At 54.4% G+C, this 16,102-nt stretch overlaps 1 protein-coding gene across 4 annotated transcripts in view; it reads left to right on the top strand.

Moving 5' to 3' along the window:
- SEZ6 (seizure related 6 homolog) overlaps window positions 1-16,003 on the top strand; it is a 44,665-nt gene extending 28,662 nt beyond the window's left edge. Inside the window, exons 4-17 of one of the 4 annotated variants that reach the window (XM_059149309.1) lie at window positions 2,806-3,001; window positions 7,041-7,226; window positions 10,014-10,182; window positions 10,316-10,482; window positions 11,067-11,261; window positions 11,522-11,660; window positions 11,773-11,969; window positions 12,573-12,767; window positions 13,170-13,361; window positions 13,463-13,660; window positions 14,175-14,213; window positions 14,467-14,584; window positions 14,669-14,771; window positions 14,951-16,003. In XM_059149309.1, the coding sequence (XP_059005292.1) occupies window positions 2,806-3,001; window positions 7,041-7,226; window positions 10,014-10,182; window positions 10,316-10,482; window positions 11,067-11,261; window positions 11,522-11,660; window positions 11,773-11,969; window positions 12,573-12,767; window positions 13,170-13,361; window positions 13,463-13,660; window positions 14,175-14,213; window positions 14,467-14,584; window positions 14,669-14,771; window positions 14,951-14,980 (2,124 nt within the window). In that variant the 3' untranslated portion in view covers window positions 14,981-16,003. Of the gene's footprint in view, window positions 1-2,805; window positions 3,002-7,040; window positions 7,227-10,013; window positions 10,183-10,315; window positions 10,483-11,066; window positions 11,262-11,521; window positions 11,661-11,772; window positions 11,970-12,572; window positions 12,768-13,169; window positions 13,362-13,462; window positions 13,661-14,174; window positions 14,214-14,466; window positions 14,585-14,668; window positions 14,772-14,934 lie in introns of all 4 variants that reach the window. The other 3 variants (XM_059149308.1, XM_059149311.1, XM_059149310.1) reach the window with 3 other exon arrangements.
- The last annotated feature ends 99 nt before the right edge of the window (window positions 16,004-16,102 follow it).

Genomic DNA, 16,102 nt, shown 5'->3' with positions numbered 1-16,102 from the left:
GAGAACAGGAGGCCTTCAGGAAGTGAGCCCCGGGGTAGTCCAAGTCCATTCCATCCCATGGTCTTGAGGTAGCCCTCACCATGGCTGGGCTGGAAGCCAGGCTGGCTGGAGGGGGCCATAAGCCTCAGCTCCCAGTTTTCCCAGCCTTACAGGGTTCTGGGTGATGGGGGGAGGGGTGTTGTGTGGAAGGATAGCTAGGATAGCTGATAGAAACATAAATCTTAACATCTTGGAAAAAGCTCAGTCTGGCCCAAACGCCAGCGCTAAAGCTGATGGGCCTGGGGCCTGGGAACAAGCATCTGGACATCTGGATGTCTGTCTGCAGGTGACTGTGGCAGGAGTTTGGGAGGGAAGGGGTTGCCTCCAACAAGGCAAGATTCTTCTACTCAACACCTTGGCGACCTTTTGCAAGTTCCTTAGCCTCTCTGAGCCTCTGTTGACTTGTGGGGATTTCACCACGAGCCTTATAGAAGTGTGGGGGCAAGGAAATCATGCCTGTGAACAGAACAAGGCTTGGCACCTGACAGGTGCTCCATGAATACTAATTGTTTTTGCCATGTTTTCACTACTGGTGGGGAGTGGCAGGGTCGAGAGCTGGAAGCTCTAGGTCAAAGGATGTTTACAGCAATGAGACACAAGGCTAAACTCATCTCTGCTTCTCTGCTTTTGTTTCTTTAGTGATTTCCCTGCAGGGATGTCCTCCCTCCCTTCCCCTCCTCCCCCCAGGTCCAGCCCCCCAAGGTCCTCTGAGATCCACCTGCTCTACACTCTCCTCGAGCCTGCAACCCCTCCCCCCCACCAGAGGATCCCTGCCACATGCATTCAGTGCCACTTAAGGCAGAATTATATGCTGCCTAGCATCTCTCAATAATTACAGATTCCACGTGTGTGAGTCTTGTTTGCCCAACTCTAGAATCATAGAATCTCCAAGTTTGAAGGGACCTCATCCAGCCTCTGCCGGGCGGCAGGAATTCCCCAAGGAATGTCCCCGGCAGATGGTCAGGCAGCCTCCCCCAGAATGTCCCCTGGAAGGGAAGCTCCTTGTAGAGAGCCAACACTGCTGCCCTGCCATGAGCTGTCTTTGGGGCCCCAAAAACCCACAGGGTCTTTTCTCCCGGGCAGGCAGAGAAGTCCCCAGGGCACCTCAGTTGTCTGCATTGTCAGCACCTAGAGTCTCAGGGGTCCAGAGCTCGGCTCTCTCCTCCGATCTGCCTGAGCTCAGCATCCATCCTTGCACTTCTCAGCCCACAGGAATCGGGCGAAGAAGGTACTTCCAGGGGGTCCACACATTCACTGTCTCCATCTTGATTGCAACTGCGTCTTTTTTGCAACTCACCACTGAAGAGGGTGTTGTGACCCCAGATCTTGCCCTGGGCTTTATTTTTATTTTTATTTTTATTTTTTTGCCCTGGGCTTTAATGGAGAAATGCAGAGAGGACGAGTAGGGAGGGCTTGAGGCAAAAGAATTGATTGGCCAGGCTTGGTAGGCAGAGGGTGAGGGTCCTGAGATGGGAAAGAATGACCAGCTTCACCTGGAAGGCAGGAGGAGAGGGTATTCCTTGCATACGCAAATACCCAGGGGAGTGGAGGGGAGAGAAGGCTGCAGTGTGTGCAAGAGAGGCTGGCTGAGCAATCAGGTCAGCTGAAGCCAAGCTGGGCAGGGCCTTGAGGGCCAGGTAGTGGGGGCTTTGTGGAGCGCCACCAAAAGATTTCATCAAGGAAGCACTCTGTTCCGATGGCTGGCCACAGGTTGGGGCTATTCACGGGCTGCAGTTCCGAAAGTACTGATGAGGAGGGAGGAGTGGTGAAGCCCTGGAGGCAGGGAGGCCGGCTGGGAGACTGCTGGGGCTCCAAGTGAACCAAAGTAGCCAGGAGCTGGGAGTGGCAGGAGGGATGAAGAATAATAAAAAGATCTGGGTCCAATAGATCGGAGGGAATGACTGATTGGCTGTGGGGAATAAGGGAGGAGGCAAGATGTCAGTTTCAAACTTGGGCATGGGATGGATGGAGAGGGAAGCTGCTGGTGGAGGGGAACAGGGCGGCGGGTGGAGGGGAGAAGGAAGAGGGTAGCTCAGTGTGAGGCAGGCTGGGGGTGGGGTGCCTGGGAGACATCCAACAGGGGGCATCCAGGGAAAGTGAGTACATGGGTCTGATGCTTAAAAGACCTCACAAAGGGGCACCTGGGTGGCTCAGTGGGTTAAAGCCTCTGCCTTCGGCTCAGGTCATGATCCCAGGATCCTGGGATGGAGCCCAGCGGTGGCATCGGGCTCCCTGCTCAGCAGGGAGCCTTCTTCCACCCCCACCCTGGCCTACCTCTCTGCCTACTTGTGATCTCTCTCTCTCTCTGTCAAATAAATAAAATCTTTAAAAAAAAAAAAAAAAAAAAGACCTCAAAGGGCTGGTCAGGCCCTTGGACACCCTCTAGCTCAACACACCTACTCCGTCCCCACTTTGCAGATGGGAAAACTGAGCCCTGAGAAGTAGTGAAGGGACGGGAAGCAGCTGGTGTTCTAGTGTCACTGAAAAGTTTTGGAGACAGAAAGACAAGCCTACAAATTCCAGTTCTGCTAATCATCCCTGTGTGACCTTGGATATGAACTTCAGATCCCCTCTCCCAGGGTTATCGGGAAGGTGAAATGAGCCCCTCCTGCGCTCAAGTGCCCAGCTCAGGGCCTGGGGGCTCCAGTGGCCAAGTGACGCTGAGGATTGGCTGTGTCTGGGGCCCCTAGGAGTCTGTGGGCAGCAGGGCTCCGTCAGCAGGAAGAAGGCTGACTGCTCCGCTTTGCACTGTCTATCCCATGACAGGTCCAGAACATCAGCCTCCGAGAGGGGGAGACGGTGACTGTGGAGGGCCTGGGGGGGCCTGACCCACTGCCCCTGGCCAACCAGTCTTTCCTACTGAAGGGGCAAGTCATCCGTAGCCCCACCCACCAAGCAGCACTGAGGTTCCAGAGCCTCCCACCACCTGCTGGGCCTGGCACCTTCCATTTCCACTACCAAGGTAGGCCTGGGCAGCTGGGGGAAGAACCAGCCCAGACTGGGTGTCCTCCTGGGGATCTCTGGTGCCATTATAGATATGGGTGTGGGGAGTCAGCGGGACAGGCGCAGGTGCCCTGTGACGCTCTGTACAACTAAAGGTGATTATTGCACACCTGACACTTCCAGAACCTTCCCTCTGCCACCTACTACCTTGTAGAAATCTGGTTGTGAAGGGGGCCTGACACAGAACCCTGTAGTCCCAGGGGGCCCATTTCCACTTACTCATTCACTCACTTATTCATTCGGTAAACTCTTCCTAGCTATCCGCTCTTTGCTCTTCGCCAGGCTGTGCTGGACAATGACAATGTCAAGGATCTTTGAGGGCCTTGAGGCATTCCTTGACCTCAAGGAGTTCCGAATCTCTAGAGGAGGTAGACACTGAAATAGGCAATAACAATAGAAGGCCTACCTCCCAAATGCAAGGGGGTCAAGGTCAAAGGGGCTTGATGTGACCTTCTGGAGGTTCTTAGCAACCAACGTGGCTTTCCTGAACCACCTCATCCACTCTAGACCTGGCTCATGCCCCAGTCAGCTCAGAAAACCTCTGGAAATAGGGGAGTGGCCAGATAAAATGGGAAAAATCACAGACTCAAGAGATGGGCAGATCTGTGTCTAAATCCTCTTCCCATTGGCTGCTGACCTTGGACAGGTCATTTGACCTCTCTAACCCTTCCTTTCCTCTGCTGTACATGTGACCAACATGCCTATTCCATAAAGTCACAAGGAGGATTAAACAAAAGGGTTCATGGCAAATGCTTAGCACTTAGCCCGTTCCATGAACTTAGCGTGTTCCATGAAGGAACCAGAAACAAGGGTTAAAGAACTGGCAGGATGGGAACGGGAGGAAAAGGGGCTTGCCTCTGCCCCTTTCCCATCAGCATCTCTCCTGATACCCCTTCCCCCAGGCAAAGTCTTCTTGACAGGGTAACTCACCAGTTCAGGCTGGGGAGTGCTAACGGGGAAATAATTGGTGTGAGCGATTATGGCATTGCCCTGCGTTGTCAGGGACCGATTCTGCAGCCCTGCTGGGTCCACAGCCCCGAGGGGGAGGAAGACGGGGCGCTGGAGAGGGAAATGCTTAGAACCCACCTAAGATGCACTCACCCCTCGCTAGCCTCTCCGCCCAAACTGGGAGAGCAGTCTGGTGCTGGCATCAGGAATGGCCAGCAGGGCTTGGCAGAGGCAGGGGGCCAGCTGAGACAAGGGTGAGCATCTAGGCGGCCCGGCCAGCCTCCCTAATAGCTCATCAATCCTCCCCAGCAGCGGGCATAATTTCACGGCATGGTAACCTCTCTTGCCGCAAATTCCTTTGCACAAAACCCCGGACATTCTCTCTGTTGGGCCAGACAAAGGTGGCTGAAAGACAGTGAGCTGGAGGCCCGGCAAAGGGTACAGACCCCAAGGAGGGGCTGGGAGAGCTGGCCCAGTCCTGCCTTCTGCTCAGCTCCCAGAAGCCCTCCCTCCTCGGCCCAGTTTTTGTCAATGATCAGCTCTTTCCTTAATGAGTGTAATTCCCCTAATTATAGGCTGTAATTAGCCCTGATCCCAGAGATGGGAACAGGAGGAGCATGTGCTCACACGCGTGTCTCCCTGGGCTGGAGAAAGAGGGTGCCAGAAGAGGGGGCGAGGGGACTAGTACCCACAGCACTGCCGGAGCTATCCAAGATAATGTTGGAGATCACAAGGAAGGGCCCCCACAAGGGCTTCATCTGTAGAATCAGGCTCCGACTCCCCTCCCACAGCCCCAGGCAGGGTGAGGAAGCAGAGGGCCCTGCCAGGCATCCCCTCCTCCCTCCTGAGCATTCCTGGCACTGGACTTGGCCCCAGAAACAGACGCCGGGAGAAAATAGCTCAACAGATTGCCGTCATCCAGGCTCCCTGGGAACGGTAGTCATGGCAACAGGAGGAAGCTCCTCCTGGGAAGTGGCCACTATGGAGTCTGGGGGCTTCCTCATCTGCCCCCAGCCTCCTGCTCTCACCTCTTCCCAGCCCAGTTTCCTAATTTGTGAAATGGGAGACCGCTCTTTCCAGGGTTGCGATAAGGACCCACAGGGAAGATATAAGGACATCTGACTCATGACCGGGAGCTGTCTGGGTATCACCCCCCACTCCCTGCACTCTGGTTGGGAGTGCCCCACACTCTTCTCCGCATCCCATTCTAGCCAGGGGTCTCTCCTCAGGTCATTGTGAGGGGTTACCCTCACCAACTACCCAGGGCAATCTTGTCTATCACTCATGGGTTCCTCAGAATCCTGAGCCCTGGTTTTTACTTCACCAGGGGAAGCAGGTGGGAGACGGGAGATGGAAAGCTCTAGAGCCAGGAGCTTCAAATGCCTTCTCCACCACTTACTGGCTATGTGATCAGGGCAATTCCCCCAGTCTCTCTGAACCTCAGTTTTCCTTATTGGGAAATGTGTTAATAATACATACTTTGCCTTCCTTCCTCCCAAGCATACTGTAGAAGTGTGAAGGCATTTTAGAAGCTGGAAGGTGCCTGCAGATGTGAGGTGCTTTTGTTAATTGAGATTCCGAACAATAACAGCGGGCTGGGACATTTGGTATTTGTTCTGTGCCAGGAATTATGCATATGTCCTCTCAGTTAACCTCTCATGTAACAAGTCTGGATGCAGTACTGGAAGGGGAGGGGGTGCTCAACAGGGAAATGGAGGCACAGAGAAGTTAGGTAACTTGCCCAAGGTGGCACAGCAAGTAAGGGAGCTTGTATTCTTTAAACCCAGGCAGTCAGACCCCAGAACCCACTCCCTAAACGTTACCCTTTCATCCCTGTCAATCACAAAGAACCACTCATTGGCTATGAGAGAGGGAAGAATAAGAATCATCCTTTCCCTTTTCCTAAGCCCAGTGACTGTAGAGCCAGGATGGGTAAAAATCATGGAACTCATTTCTGGATCCTGTTCTGCCCAGAGGCGGCCCCTTTGTCTATTTACACAAACCACACGGAGGCTAGCCGAGGACCTCTAGAACTGCCTGGACCTCTCTTTCCATCCACCTAGTGCCATCAGTAAGGGCGGGCCCCTCCACCCCAAGATCCTCAGTCTAGACAATCCCTATCCCTCTTACTACCCCCACGGGTTTTCAGACTCTGTAGCCCACGCCTTCACTCGGCCTCTCTCCTTGACCTCCTCCAGCCTTCTTTCCCCCTGTGGGACACAAGCCCTAACCCTCATTTTTAGCTATCTCCCTGGCTTGGCACCGGTCTGGGACTTGCCAGGTTGTTTTGTAGGATTTGCTGCCACCATTCGGTCATACTTGGTATCACAATTCCAAAAGTTACCAAGCTTTCCCAGGCAACTTGTCTTTCCCCCAACTTTCAAGGCAGGCGTGCCCTGCCTCCCCACCCTTGCCCCATCCTGTTTTTAAAAGGAGTCCACAGTCCTTGCCAGTGAACACTGGGAAAGCTTTTACTGTCTGACTTCAGTCGTTCTAGCTGTAATTCATATCCGTCCCCTACAGGAAAAATAGCATCAATACTTTACATGAGGATAGACTTACTGTTTCAAGTGCTTTCCCATCTAGAAGTCATTCAATAAACCTTTCTTAAAGATGTGCTCTCAGCTGGATTCCAGGGACGCCAAAGCTGAATAAAATCCTATCCCCTTTATTCTCTTAATAACCCTGTAGGTAGCCTGGCATTTTGAACCTCATTTAACAAGTGGGAAACTGGGACACAGAAAGGCTGAAAAACTGGCCAAAAGCGTCAGGAAGCTTGGACCAGGACTCAAGCCTCTTAACTTCCAGCTCTGCACTTGCTCCACTCACCAGCCCAGGATGCTGGAAATATCTCTGGCCCCTTCTGGGGTGGGGACCAGAGTCTTTCCTGGAATTCCCGATGCTTCTTCCGGTCCCGAGTGACACCTCCAGGCAGGCTGTGGCAGACCTCTTTTGTCCTGACTATGACTCAGCCCCTTAGTGCACACGCGCGCACAAACACACACACACACACACACACACACACAATGTCACCCAATTTCTCTCTGCAGCCTACCTCCTGAGCTGCCACTTTCCCCGGCGTCCTGCTTATGGAGCCGTGACCGTCACCAGCCTCCACCCAGGAGGTAGCGCCCGCTTCCGCTGTGCCACTGGCTACCAGCTGAAGGGTGCCAGGCTTCTCACCTGTCTCAATGCCACCCAGCCCTTCTGGGATTTCCAGGAGCCTGTCTGCATTGGTAAGTGGCTCCAGGGGACTCAGGGCTAAACAGAGGAGTAAGGGGAGGTGGTGCTTATCCCTGCTCTACATTGCTGTCTGGAATCTTCATTTACTCTCTGAAAGGAAGCCAGAAAATGGTCACATACCTCTGTAGCATTTATCCAAACCCTATATTGAGCACTTCCTATATCCAGGCACTACGGGTATACAGAACTGAATTAAATGGAAACCATGCCCTCAAAGGGTCCACAATTCTGGGAAATGGAAGAAGAAGGAAGCACATGGATCACCAATTTCCAAAGCAGGCAGTAAAAAACACCAATGAAGAATCATAAAAAAACACCAATGACGTGGGCAGGGAGGAAGCAATGGTTCTTGGATGGGTATTTGGGAGGCATCTTGGGGGAATTGACATTGAAAGCTTGACTTTTTTTTTAAGATTTATTTATTTGACAGAGAGAGAGAGAGAGCAAGAGCAAGCACAGGCAGGGAGAGTGGCAGGCAGAGGGAGTGGGAGAAGCAGGCTTCCCACTGAGCAAGGAGGCCTGATATGGGGCTCAGTCTCAGGACCCTGGGATCATCACCTGACCCGAAGGCAGACACTTAACCGACTAAACCCCCCAGGTACCCCTGAAGGTTTGACCATTAAAATATGGACACATATTATGCAAATTACACATATTAATTGTGTGAATAGACAAGAGTACAGGCACTTAGCACAGAGGCAACAAGGTGAGGCAGTGTTTGGGGCTCAGAAATCAGCCAGGGAGGAGCTCAGAACAATTCTGCAGGAGAGCCAGCTAGGTGGTATCCAGAGGCCAGGAGGCCAGGCAGGCAAGAGGCTCCAAACTTGACAGTGACTTTGGGAATAGAGAGGAGGGAAGAGGTCCCAGAGACACTGTCGAGCAAAGCAGGACAAGTGAAAGGAGACTTTCTCCCAGGTTCTGGGCCTGGACAATGAATAATTCTGAGGTTGTTGCCAAGGGAGAGGGGCTTCTTGGCAGAAGGAAGATGGAGCATTTAATCAGCAGTGTAAAAGGCAGAGGAGTAAGGAGGGTGGTGCTTGGACATCTTTTCTCTTCTCTTTCTTTTTTAATAGCTCAGGTTCTTAAACCTTATGTCATTTTATTTTCCAAAAAGATTTTATTTATTTGACAGACAGAGATCACAAGTAGGAGGCAGAGAGGCAGGCAGAGAGAGAGGGGGAAGCAGGTTCCCTGCCGAGCAGAGAACCCCATCTGGGGCTTGATCCCAGGACCCTGGGATCATGACCAGAGCTGAAGGCAGAGGCTTTAACCCACTGAGCCACCCAGGCGCCTCCTTTATGTCATTTTATAAACTCTTCCTGGGTGCCGGGAACAAGCAGAGGTGAATAAGCCAGATGTGGTCTCTGCTCTCCGGCAACTCTCTGGCCAGTGGGGAAACCAGCATGCAGCAGATTCTGTGCAAACCGTACTGGGATGGGGTGAATTCAGGGCATGGTTGGGATCCAAGGGAGGGAGAGCTGCTCCAAAATGAAGAAGAAGGCAAAGAGAGCTTCCCAGGGAGAAAGCATGGAAGGACAAGAATGTTAGCTCAGGGAAGTGGAGTGGATTCTTGGGACGGAACATGCAAAGGTGTGGAAAGCACAAAGCATGCTACAGTGAGGACATGACAAGGTGCGCCTGAAGAGTGCATGCGGGATGGGGCTGAAGCCGAGTCAGAAGGCCAGCTTCGTAAAGGGCTTAAAGGCCACCTTGAGCTTGGATGACCTGGGGGAACCACAGACAAATTCAAGTGAAGGTGGGCATGATCACATTCGCGGGGCAGTTCTGTTCTGAGCCCAGGCAGAAAGATGGGTCTTGCCCTCTCTGCAGGGAAGTGGAGAAGAAACTCACCACAAGCCCCTCCCCAAGAACTTTATGAAGTTAAAATATTCTGCCATCTTAAATATCTAGAGACAAGGGTGTTGTGTCTTGGCCAGGACAGCCTGGTCTCAGAGCAGGCAGGGTCCAGAGCTGAGTGCCCAGGAGAGGAAAGTGCTTCCTGGACTCCTCTTGCCTTTGAAACCCCTTCTCTGGCCCCACTCAATTACTTGTGGCCACATAACCCAGAAGTCTTCGGTGATGGGGCTGGGTGGGCTACTCAGCTTCCCCTTGAAAAAGGACAGTCCCAGGCCAGAGGGGTCAGCCCAGAAACAATGGTGATAGTGAGGCTATCTCTGAAAGTAGATAAGGCCAGGTTCTGGCCAGCAGTGTCCGCTGAGGGCGCAACATCTGGAGGTAGATGGTAGGGATACCAGATGTTTGTCAGGCCAGAGCGGGTCCTGCCCTCTTCTTTACCCCCACTCACTCATTTTATTCAACAGACACTGAATACCAACTCTTCCTGGCCTGAAAAGACCTCGCCCCTGCCCGAGGGGGTCCTAATGAAGGGACATATCCAAGCAATAACTAGTTGCAGGAAAGTGGCATGAGCTAGAAGAGGCAGATATATCCAAGAAGGTTGGAGCCCCGGTGTGAAGGCCTTTAAAGGGCTTCCTGGAAGGAGTGAGGGAAGGTGTCCCAGGGGAGTCAGCAGAGAGGGAAAGTGACTTCCCCAGGGCCACATGGCTAGATCTACCACTGTCAATGGAGCTGCACATGAATAATCCCAGAGGTGTGGAAGGTTAGGATTCTAGAAACCAGGCTGTCTCGGGCTGAAGGGTCATGGAGGCCAAGGATGGACCTCCAGAACCACAGGTGCAGAGGGCACAAGAGCCGGGGTGGGCTGGCAGGTCTGGTAGGCCATCCAGAATCCAGCCCACAGTCCTGGCCCTGTCTCACAGCCGCCTGCGGTGGAGTGACCCGCAATGCCACCACTGGCCGTATTGTCTCCCCGGGCTTCCCGGGCAACTACAGCAACAATCTCACCTGCCACTGGCTGCTTGAGGCCCCAGAAGGCCAGAGGCTGCACTTACACTTTGAGAAGGTTTCCCTGGCAGAGGATGACGACAGGTGAGGGGAGCTGTGGGGGGTTGGGAGCACCAGGCCAGCCAGCATTCCTGCTGTGGGGACAGAACAGAAGTCCGGGCCACACCCCAGCCGGGACAGTGGGACCAGCCGTGCCCCTCCTGCTCTCCTGACCCAGACTCATCATCCGCAATGGAGACAACGTGGAGGCCCCTCCAGTGTATGACTCCTACGAGGTAGAGTACCTGCCCATCGAGGGACTGCTCAGTTCCGGCCGGCACTTCTTCGTGGAGCTCAGCACTGACAGCAGCGGGGCAGCTGCCGGCATGGCCCTGCGCTATGAGGGTGAGCCTGCAGGGGGCCCGCAGGGCTGAAGGGCTGGAGCCTAGGCCTCTCCTAGGGCTCCTAGGTCCTCTCCTCTCACACCACGCCCCTGCCTCCATTCCATCATCATTCCTTCCAACTCAGCCCCTGCTCACCTAGCACTTAGGTGCCCCTCCCCGAGTCCTTAGGGATTCCCACCCCATTCTTGCAGGAGACTCTCACCTGGACCCAGGCCCTCTAGTCCGAGAGAATGAATCCTTTAGAGTTTGAAGAGCAAAAAAGGCCCTAACCTATAGAGAAGGACAATTGCTGCAAGAGATATTCTAGAATCGCTCCTGCATGCATGCATTAATTAATTTAAAAACCATTTATTGAGTGCCTCGTGTGTATGGAGCACAAAACTAGGTGCTAGGAATACAACGGTGATCAAGCCTGTCTCCTGCACATGATAGGGTATGGTGCTCTGGGCATCCTTTCTCTGCTGCAAGCCTAGGACTGTGGTCGGGAAGATAAAGACCTTGGGGCGGGAGACAGAAGGACACCTGCTCCCCCCACCCCCCATTTGGCCTGGCTGAGGCTAAGCTGTGCCGGTCCGTGGTTTGTAGCCTTCCAGCAGGGCCACTGCTATGAACCTTTTGTCAAATACGGCAACTTCAGCAGCAGCGCCCCCTCTTACCCTGTGGGCACCACCGTGGAGTTCAGCTGTGACCCTGGCTACACTCTGGAGCAGGGCTCTATCATCATCGAGTGCATTGACCCCCACGACCCGCAGTGGAACGAGACAGAACCAGCCTGCCGAGGTCAGTAGGTACCTGTGGATGGGCCTGCCCTGGGGGCAGGAAGCAAGGTGGGGGACCAGAGCCAACGGCAGAGCCCGGGGCCATAGGGGCCCTGTGACTTGTGAGATTCAAGCTCACCCCCAACGCAAGGAGGAGGTGGGGGCTCCTGGCCATGGGTCAGCACTCTTGTGGGCAGGTGGCAGCCCGAGAACATAGCACAGGGGGCGGGGGGGTGGTGAATGCAGAAGGGACACACCTCTGGGGCCTCCCCTGCCTTCCAGCTGTGTGCAGTGGGGAGATCACAGACTCAGCTGGTGTGGTGCTCTCCCCCAACTGGCCGGAGCCTTATAGCCGCGGGCAAGACTGCATCTGGGGTGTGCACGTGGAGGAGGACAAGCGCGTCCTGCTGGACGTCCGAGTGTGAGTGCCCGCTGGGTGAGGCCGAGCCAGCTCCTGGGCTCTGGGGCCATCTGTGGCCCCAGCCCAACCTGGAGTCCCCAGGCCAACCCTCCCTGACAGTCCTCCTCCACAGGCTGCGCATAGGCCCTGGTGACGTGCTTACCTTCTATGATGGGGACGACCTGACGGCCCGGGTCCTGGGCCAGTACTCAGGGCCCCGTGGCCACTTCAAGCTCTTTACCTCCATGGCCGACGTCACCATACAGTTCCAGTCAGACCCCGGGGCCTCGGTGCTGGGCTACCAACAGGGCTTTGTCATCCACTTCTTTGGTGAGCTTGTTGTCCTTGGGGGAGTCAGGGGAGAGGGGAGGCCCGAATATGGATCCTAAACTGCAAGTTGGAGAGACCAGGGCAATGAGCCTTGGTTCTCTTATCCGACAAGGGAAAGCTGGGAAAAGCTCCAGGCATCCCAGCCCCTGAAGGAAGCTAGTCTAATTCTGCATCGTCCCTCGGGGCCCTGTGATAGGGAGCCTTCCACTGAAGAGATTTGGGTAGACAGCAGGAAGACCTTTGTCACAAATGTGACAAACTAAGGAAAGGGGTTTGTTTCTACCTTCTGACCATCTTGAACAGAAGTGACAATTTCCCCACCCTCCCCAGCCCCCATCTCGGGACCGGGGAACCGGCCAATGTGCTTTTTAAAGTAAAGCCAAAGCCAAAATGATAATCCACGAAGCTCAGAAACCGAATGATGTCGGGGACAGGCCAGGAGGGGCCCCTGGGCAGGAAGGAATGCGTTGCTATGCCTGTCCAGGCCAGGCGAGGCCCAGGCCGAACCGGCAGGAAGTGGGGTGCCCTCGCAGTTGGGAAAGTAATCACAGTTATTTCAGTGCTCGCTGAGGGCCTATATCTTGCTGCCTCTGTGTCCCCCAGAGGTGCCCCGCAATGACACATGTCCAGAGCTGCCAGAGATCCCCAATGGCTGGAAGAGCCCGTCTCAGCCTGAGCTGGTACATGGTACAGTTGTCACTTACCAGTGCTACCCTGGCTACCAGGTGGTAGGATCTAGTGTCCTTATGTGCCAGTGGGACCTAACCTGGAGCGAGGACCTGCCTTCCTGTCAGAGAGGTGAGTACCTGTTCCCAACGGTCCCCTCCTCAGTGCAAGACACTAGCCTCTCTCCTTGATCCTGAACCTGACTTCGGCTGTTACCAGCTAGTGCCCTTGAATTTCCTCCACCTCTTGTAGCCTCTGTTGCCTACCCTGTGATATGGGACGATACCTTTTCAAAGGGTTACCGCCAAGCCTTTCAAATATTTCCTTCCTGGTAGATAGCCAGTGTTTGTTGACTCTAGTGGGTAGGAAGGGGACAAAGGAGGGAGGCACCCCAGCCAAATGGCAGGGACAGAGAAATAGGCAGCAGCGCCATGTGACAAGAAGATAATGGGCTGGCCTGGAGCAAAGCCAGGGTGGACTGGCCTTTGCTGAGTTCTACCTGGGCTACTTTCCCCCATGACCCTCTCCCTATAGTGACTTCCTGCCATGACCCTGGGGATGTGGAGCACAGCCGACGCCTCGTATCTAGCTCCAAATTTCCTGTGGGGGCCACCGTGCAGTATATCTGTGACCAGGGTTTTGTACTGACCGGTAGTCCCATCCTCACGTGCCACGACCGTCAGGCCAGCAGCCCCAAGTGGAGCGACCGGGCCCCCAAGTGTCTCCGTAAGTGTTGAATGGGGAAGAGGGGAATCATTTCGTAGGAAAGATGCCACCTCTGGGGGCTCGGGACCTGGCACCCTCACTGGGCTCTGCCTGCTTTGCAGTGGAACAGCTCAAGCCATGCCATGGCCTCAGCGCCCCTGAGAATGGTGCCCACAGTCCTGAGAAGCGGCTTCACCCAGCAGGGGCTACTGTCCACTTCTCATGTGCCCCTGGCTATGTGCTGAAGGGCCAGGCCAGCATCAAGTGTGTGCCCGGGCACCCTTCCCATTGGAGTGACCCCCCACCCATCTGTAGGGCTGGTGAGTATTCTGCCACCCTCAGAACTCCTGTCTGCCCCGGGGCACCTGGGTGGCACAGTCGGTTGAGTGTCTGACTCTTGGTTTTCACATGGGTTGTGATCTTAGGGCTGTGGGATGGTGCCCTGCGTCAGGCTCTGAGCTCAGTGTGAGGTCTGCTTACAATTCCCTCTCCCTTTCCCTCTGCTCCTCCTGCTCATGCTCTCTCTCTCAAATAAATTTTAAAAATCCTAAAAAAAAAAATAAAAATAAAAAAGCCAAAACTCCTGCCCGTCCCACAGGGCTGTTCTAGCAGAGAATTTAGCAAAGATGCCAAGTGTTGAACGACCTGTCCACAGCCCCCTTCATGTTACCCTTAGTCTCTCCAGTCTCTGCAAGATCCTTCTGACCTGGTGACAAGACAATGCTAGTGTGGGCTCTCCTTGGACAAATCCTTGCCATGATCAGTCTACTCCCTACCTTAGTGGTTTGGCCCATTGGTCTTACCTTTGCCCTTGGCCCTCCCCTCTTGTTCCAGCCTCTCTGGATGGGTTCTACAGCGGCCGCAGCCTGGATGGTGAGCCCCCCCCTTGAGGGTCAGGGAAATAGTCTCTCTGCCCCTGGCTCTCACAGCTCCCAGGCCATGGGTTCCCCCAGAAGGGAGGGCAGAGAAAGAGAGAGGTCTGGGACCAGCAAAGCAAAATTTCCCTTCACTGCCCCCAGCTAGCTACAGGGAGCTGGTCCCTGGATTCTCCTGGCCAGAGGTGAGGACAGATATGGGCTCTGGGTCACAGGAACTTCTGCCCCAATCCCACCCACTGTGTTTTCAGTTGCCAAGGCACCTGCTCCCTCCAGCTCCCTGGATGCCGCCCACATTGCAGCTGCCATTTTCTTGCCCCTGGTGGTGATGGTGCTCTTGGTGGGAGGTGTGTATCTCTACTTCTCTAGGTGAGTCTGGTTTCCCTTCCTGCCCTACATACCCAACTCACTTCTGCCCAGCATTTTTGACTCACAGGCATCTCCGTCCCACAGGCTCCAAGGGAAAAGCCCCCTGCGGCTGCCCCGGACGCGACCCCGTCCCTACGACCGCATTACTGTGGAGTCAGCATTTGACAATCCAACTTACGAGATTGGAGTAAGTACCCATGCCATTCTTTGCACCCTATCCAGGCCCTAATTCTATGCTCTCTTGGGTGGGTACCCCTGAGAGTCCCTCCAAGCCCTCTCACTCTTCCCCTTTTCCTTGGGAAGCGGATTATGGGCTAGCAAACCTTATACAAGTTTCCAACTCCCAGCAGTCTCTTTACTTTGCAGGAGACGAAAGAATATGAAGTCTCCATCTAGGTGGGGGCAGCTTTGGAGAGGCCAGCTCAGCCCAGCATCACAGCCCAGCAGCAGAGTTTCCAGCTTCCTGCTGTCCCTACACTTCCTGTACATACCATCTGGGAAGAGATTTCACCAGTCCCTCAAGAAGCTGTGCCCTTCCCCACCTGCAATGCCCACCAGGGCCTATTTTCTTGGTACCACTGCCCACACAGGGCCTTTGCTTGGGTTCAAGTCAAGCGGCATCTTCCTCTGGGCAGAGCAGAGCTGGAGTACATGTATCAAGAACCAGCATTCTCCTGACCCTTCTTCATGACCTGGACCTCTAGCCTGGAATTCACAAGCAGAGGAAGAGCACCTCTCTCCAGGTTGACCACCATCCAGCCTGGCATGTGGCACCCTGCAGCAGGGTGAACTCGATGGTGGTGGAAATTGCTCCAGGGTGTTCCTCATGGGGCCATCACCAGTGGCCAAATCTGCTGTCAACCGTGACCTCTGGGGAGTCCTGGCACGCTGACATCAGCCTCTCGGGGAGGTCTCTAGTCCTTCTCTAAGGCCCTAGGAATGGACAGTTCTGCTTCCTGGAGGCAATAATTCTAAGGGACCCTAAGGGGTTTAGGGACCCCATCCCAAGCTCAGGTTGGGCTTCCCTAGGCACTCATGCTCCACACCAAAGCAGGACACCCCACTGCTTCCCAGGCAGCCCTACATGCCAGTGAGAGGGAGACCTTCCCCTGATGTCGATCTGGCTTTACAAACATTTTCTTTCCCATTAGTCCCTCCCCCAACCCCAGCCACTCACAGTCTCCCTTCCTGGCCACTGGGTTTTAGGATAAGGGGAGCGGGCAGGCATATTCTGGAGAGGAGCTGAGGTCCAAGGGCCCAGGAATTTGGCATGGAACAGGGGGTTAGAGACCCAGAGAGAGACCCAGGAGTTGGCTACAGGCCACTTTGTACATGTAATGTATTATATGGGGTCTGGGCTCCAGCCAGAGAACAATCTTCTATTTCTGTTGTTTCCTTATTAAAACAGTGTTTTGGAAAAAAAAAAAAAAAAAAAAAAGTAATGGCCAGGTAGATGGTGCTTTCTTGGAGGGAAGGGAGGTGGGAAATAAGTGCCATGGGAACTTCAGAAGGCATGAT

The sequence above is a fragment of the Mustela lutreola genome, chromosome 15 (genome assembly GCF_030435805.1).
Source record: "Mustela lutreola isolate mMusLut2 chromosome 15, mMusLut2.pri, whole genome shotgun sequence".
Classification (NCBI taxonomy): domain Eukaryota; kingdom Metazoa; phylum Chordata; class Mammalia; order Carnivora; family Mustelidae; genus Mustela; species Mustela lutreola.
This window is presented reverse-complemented; position numbering and strand designations above follow the sequence as displayed.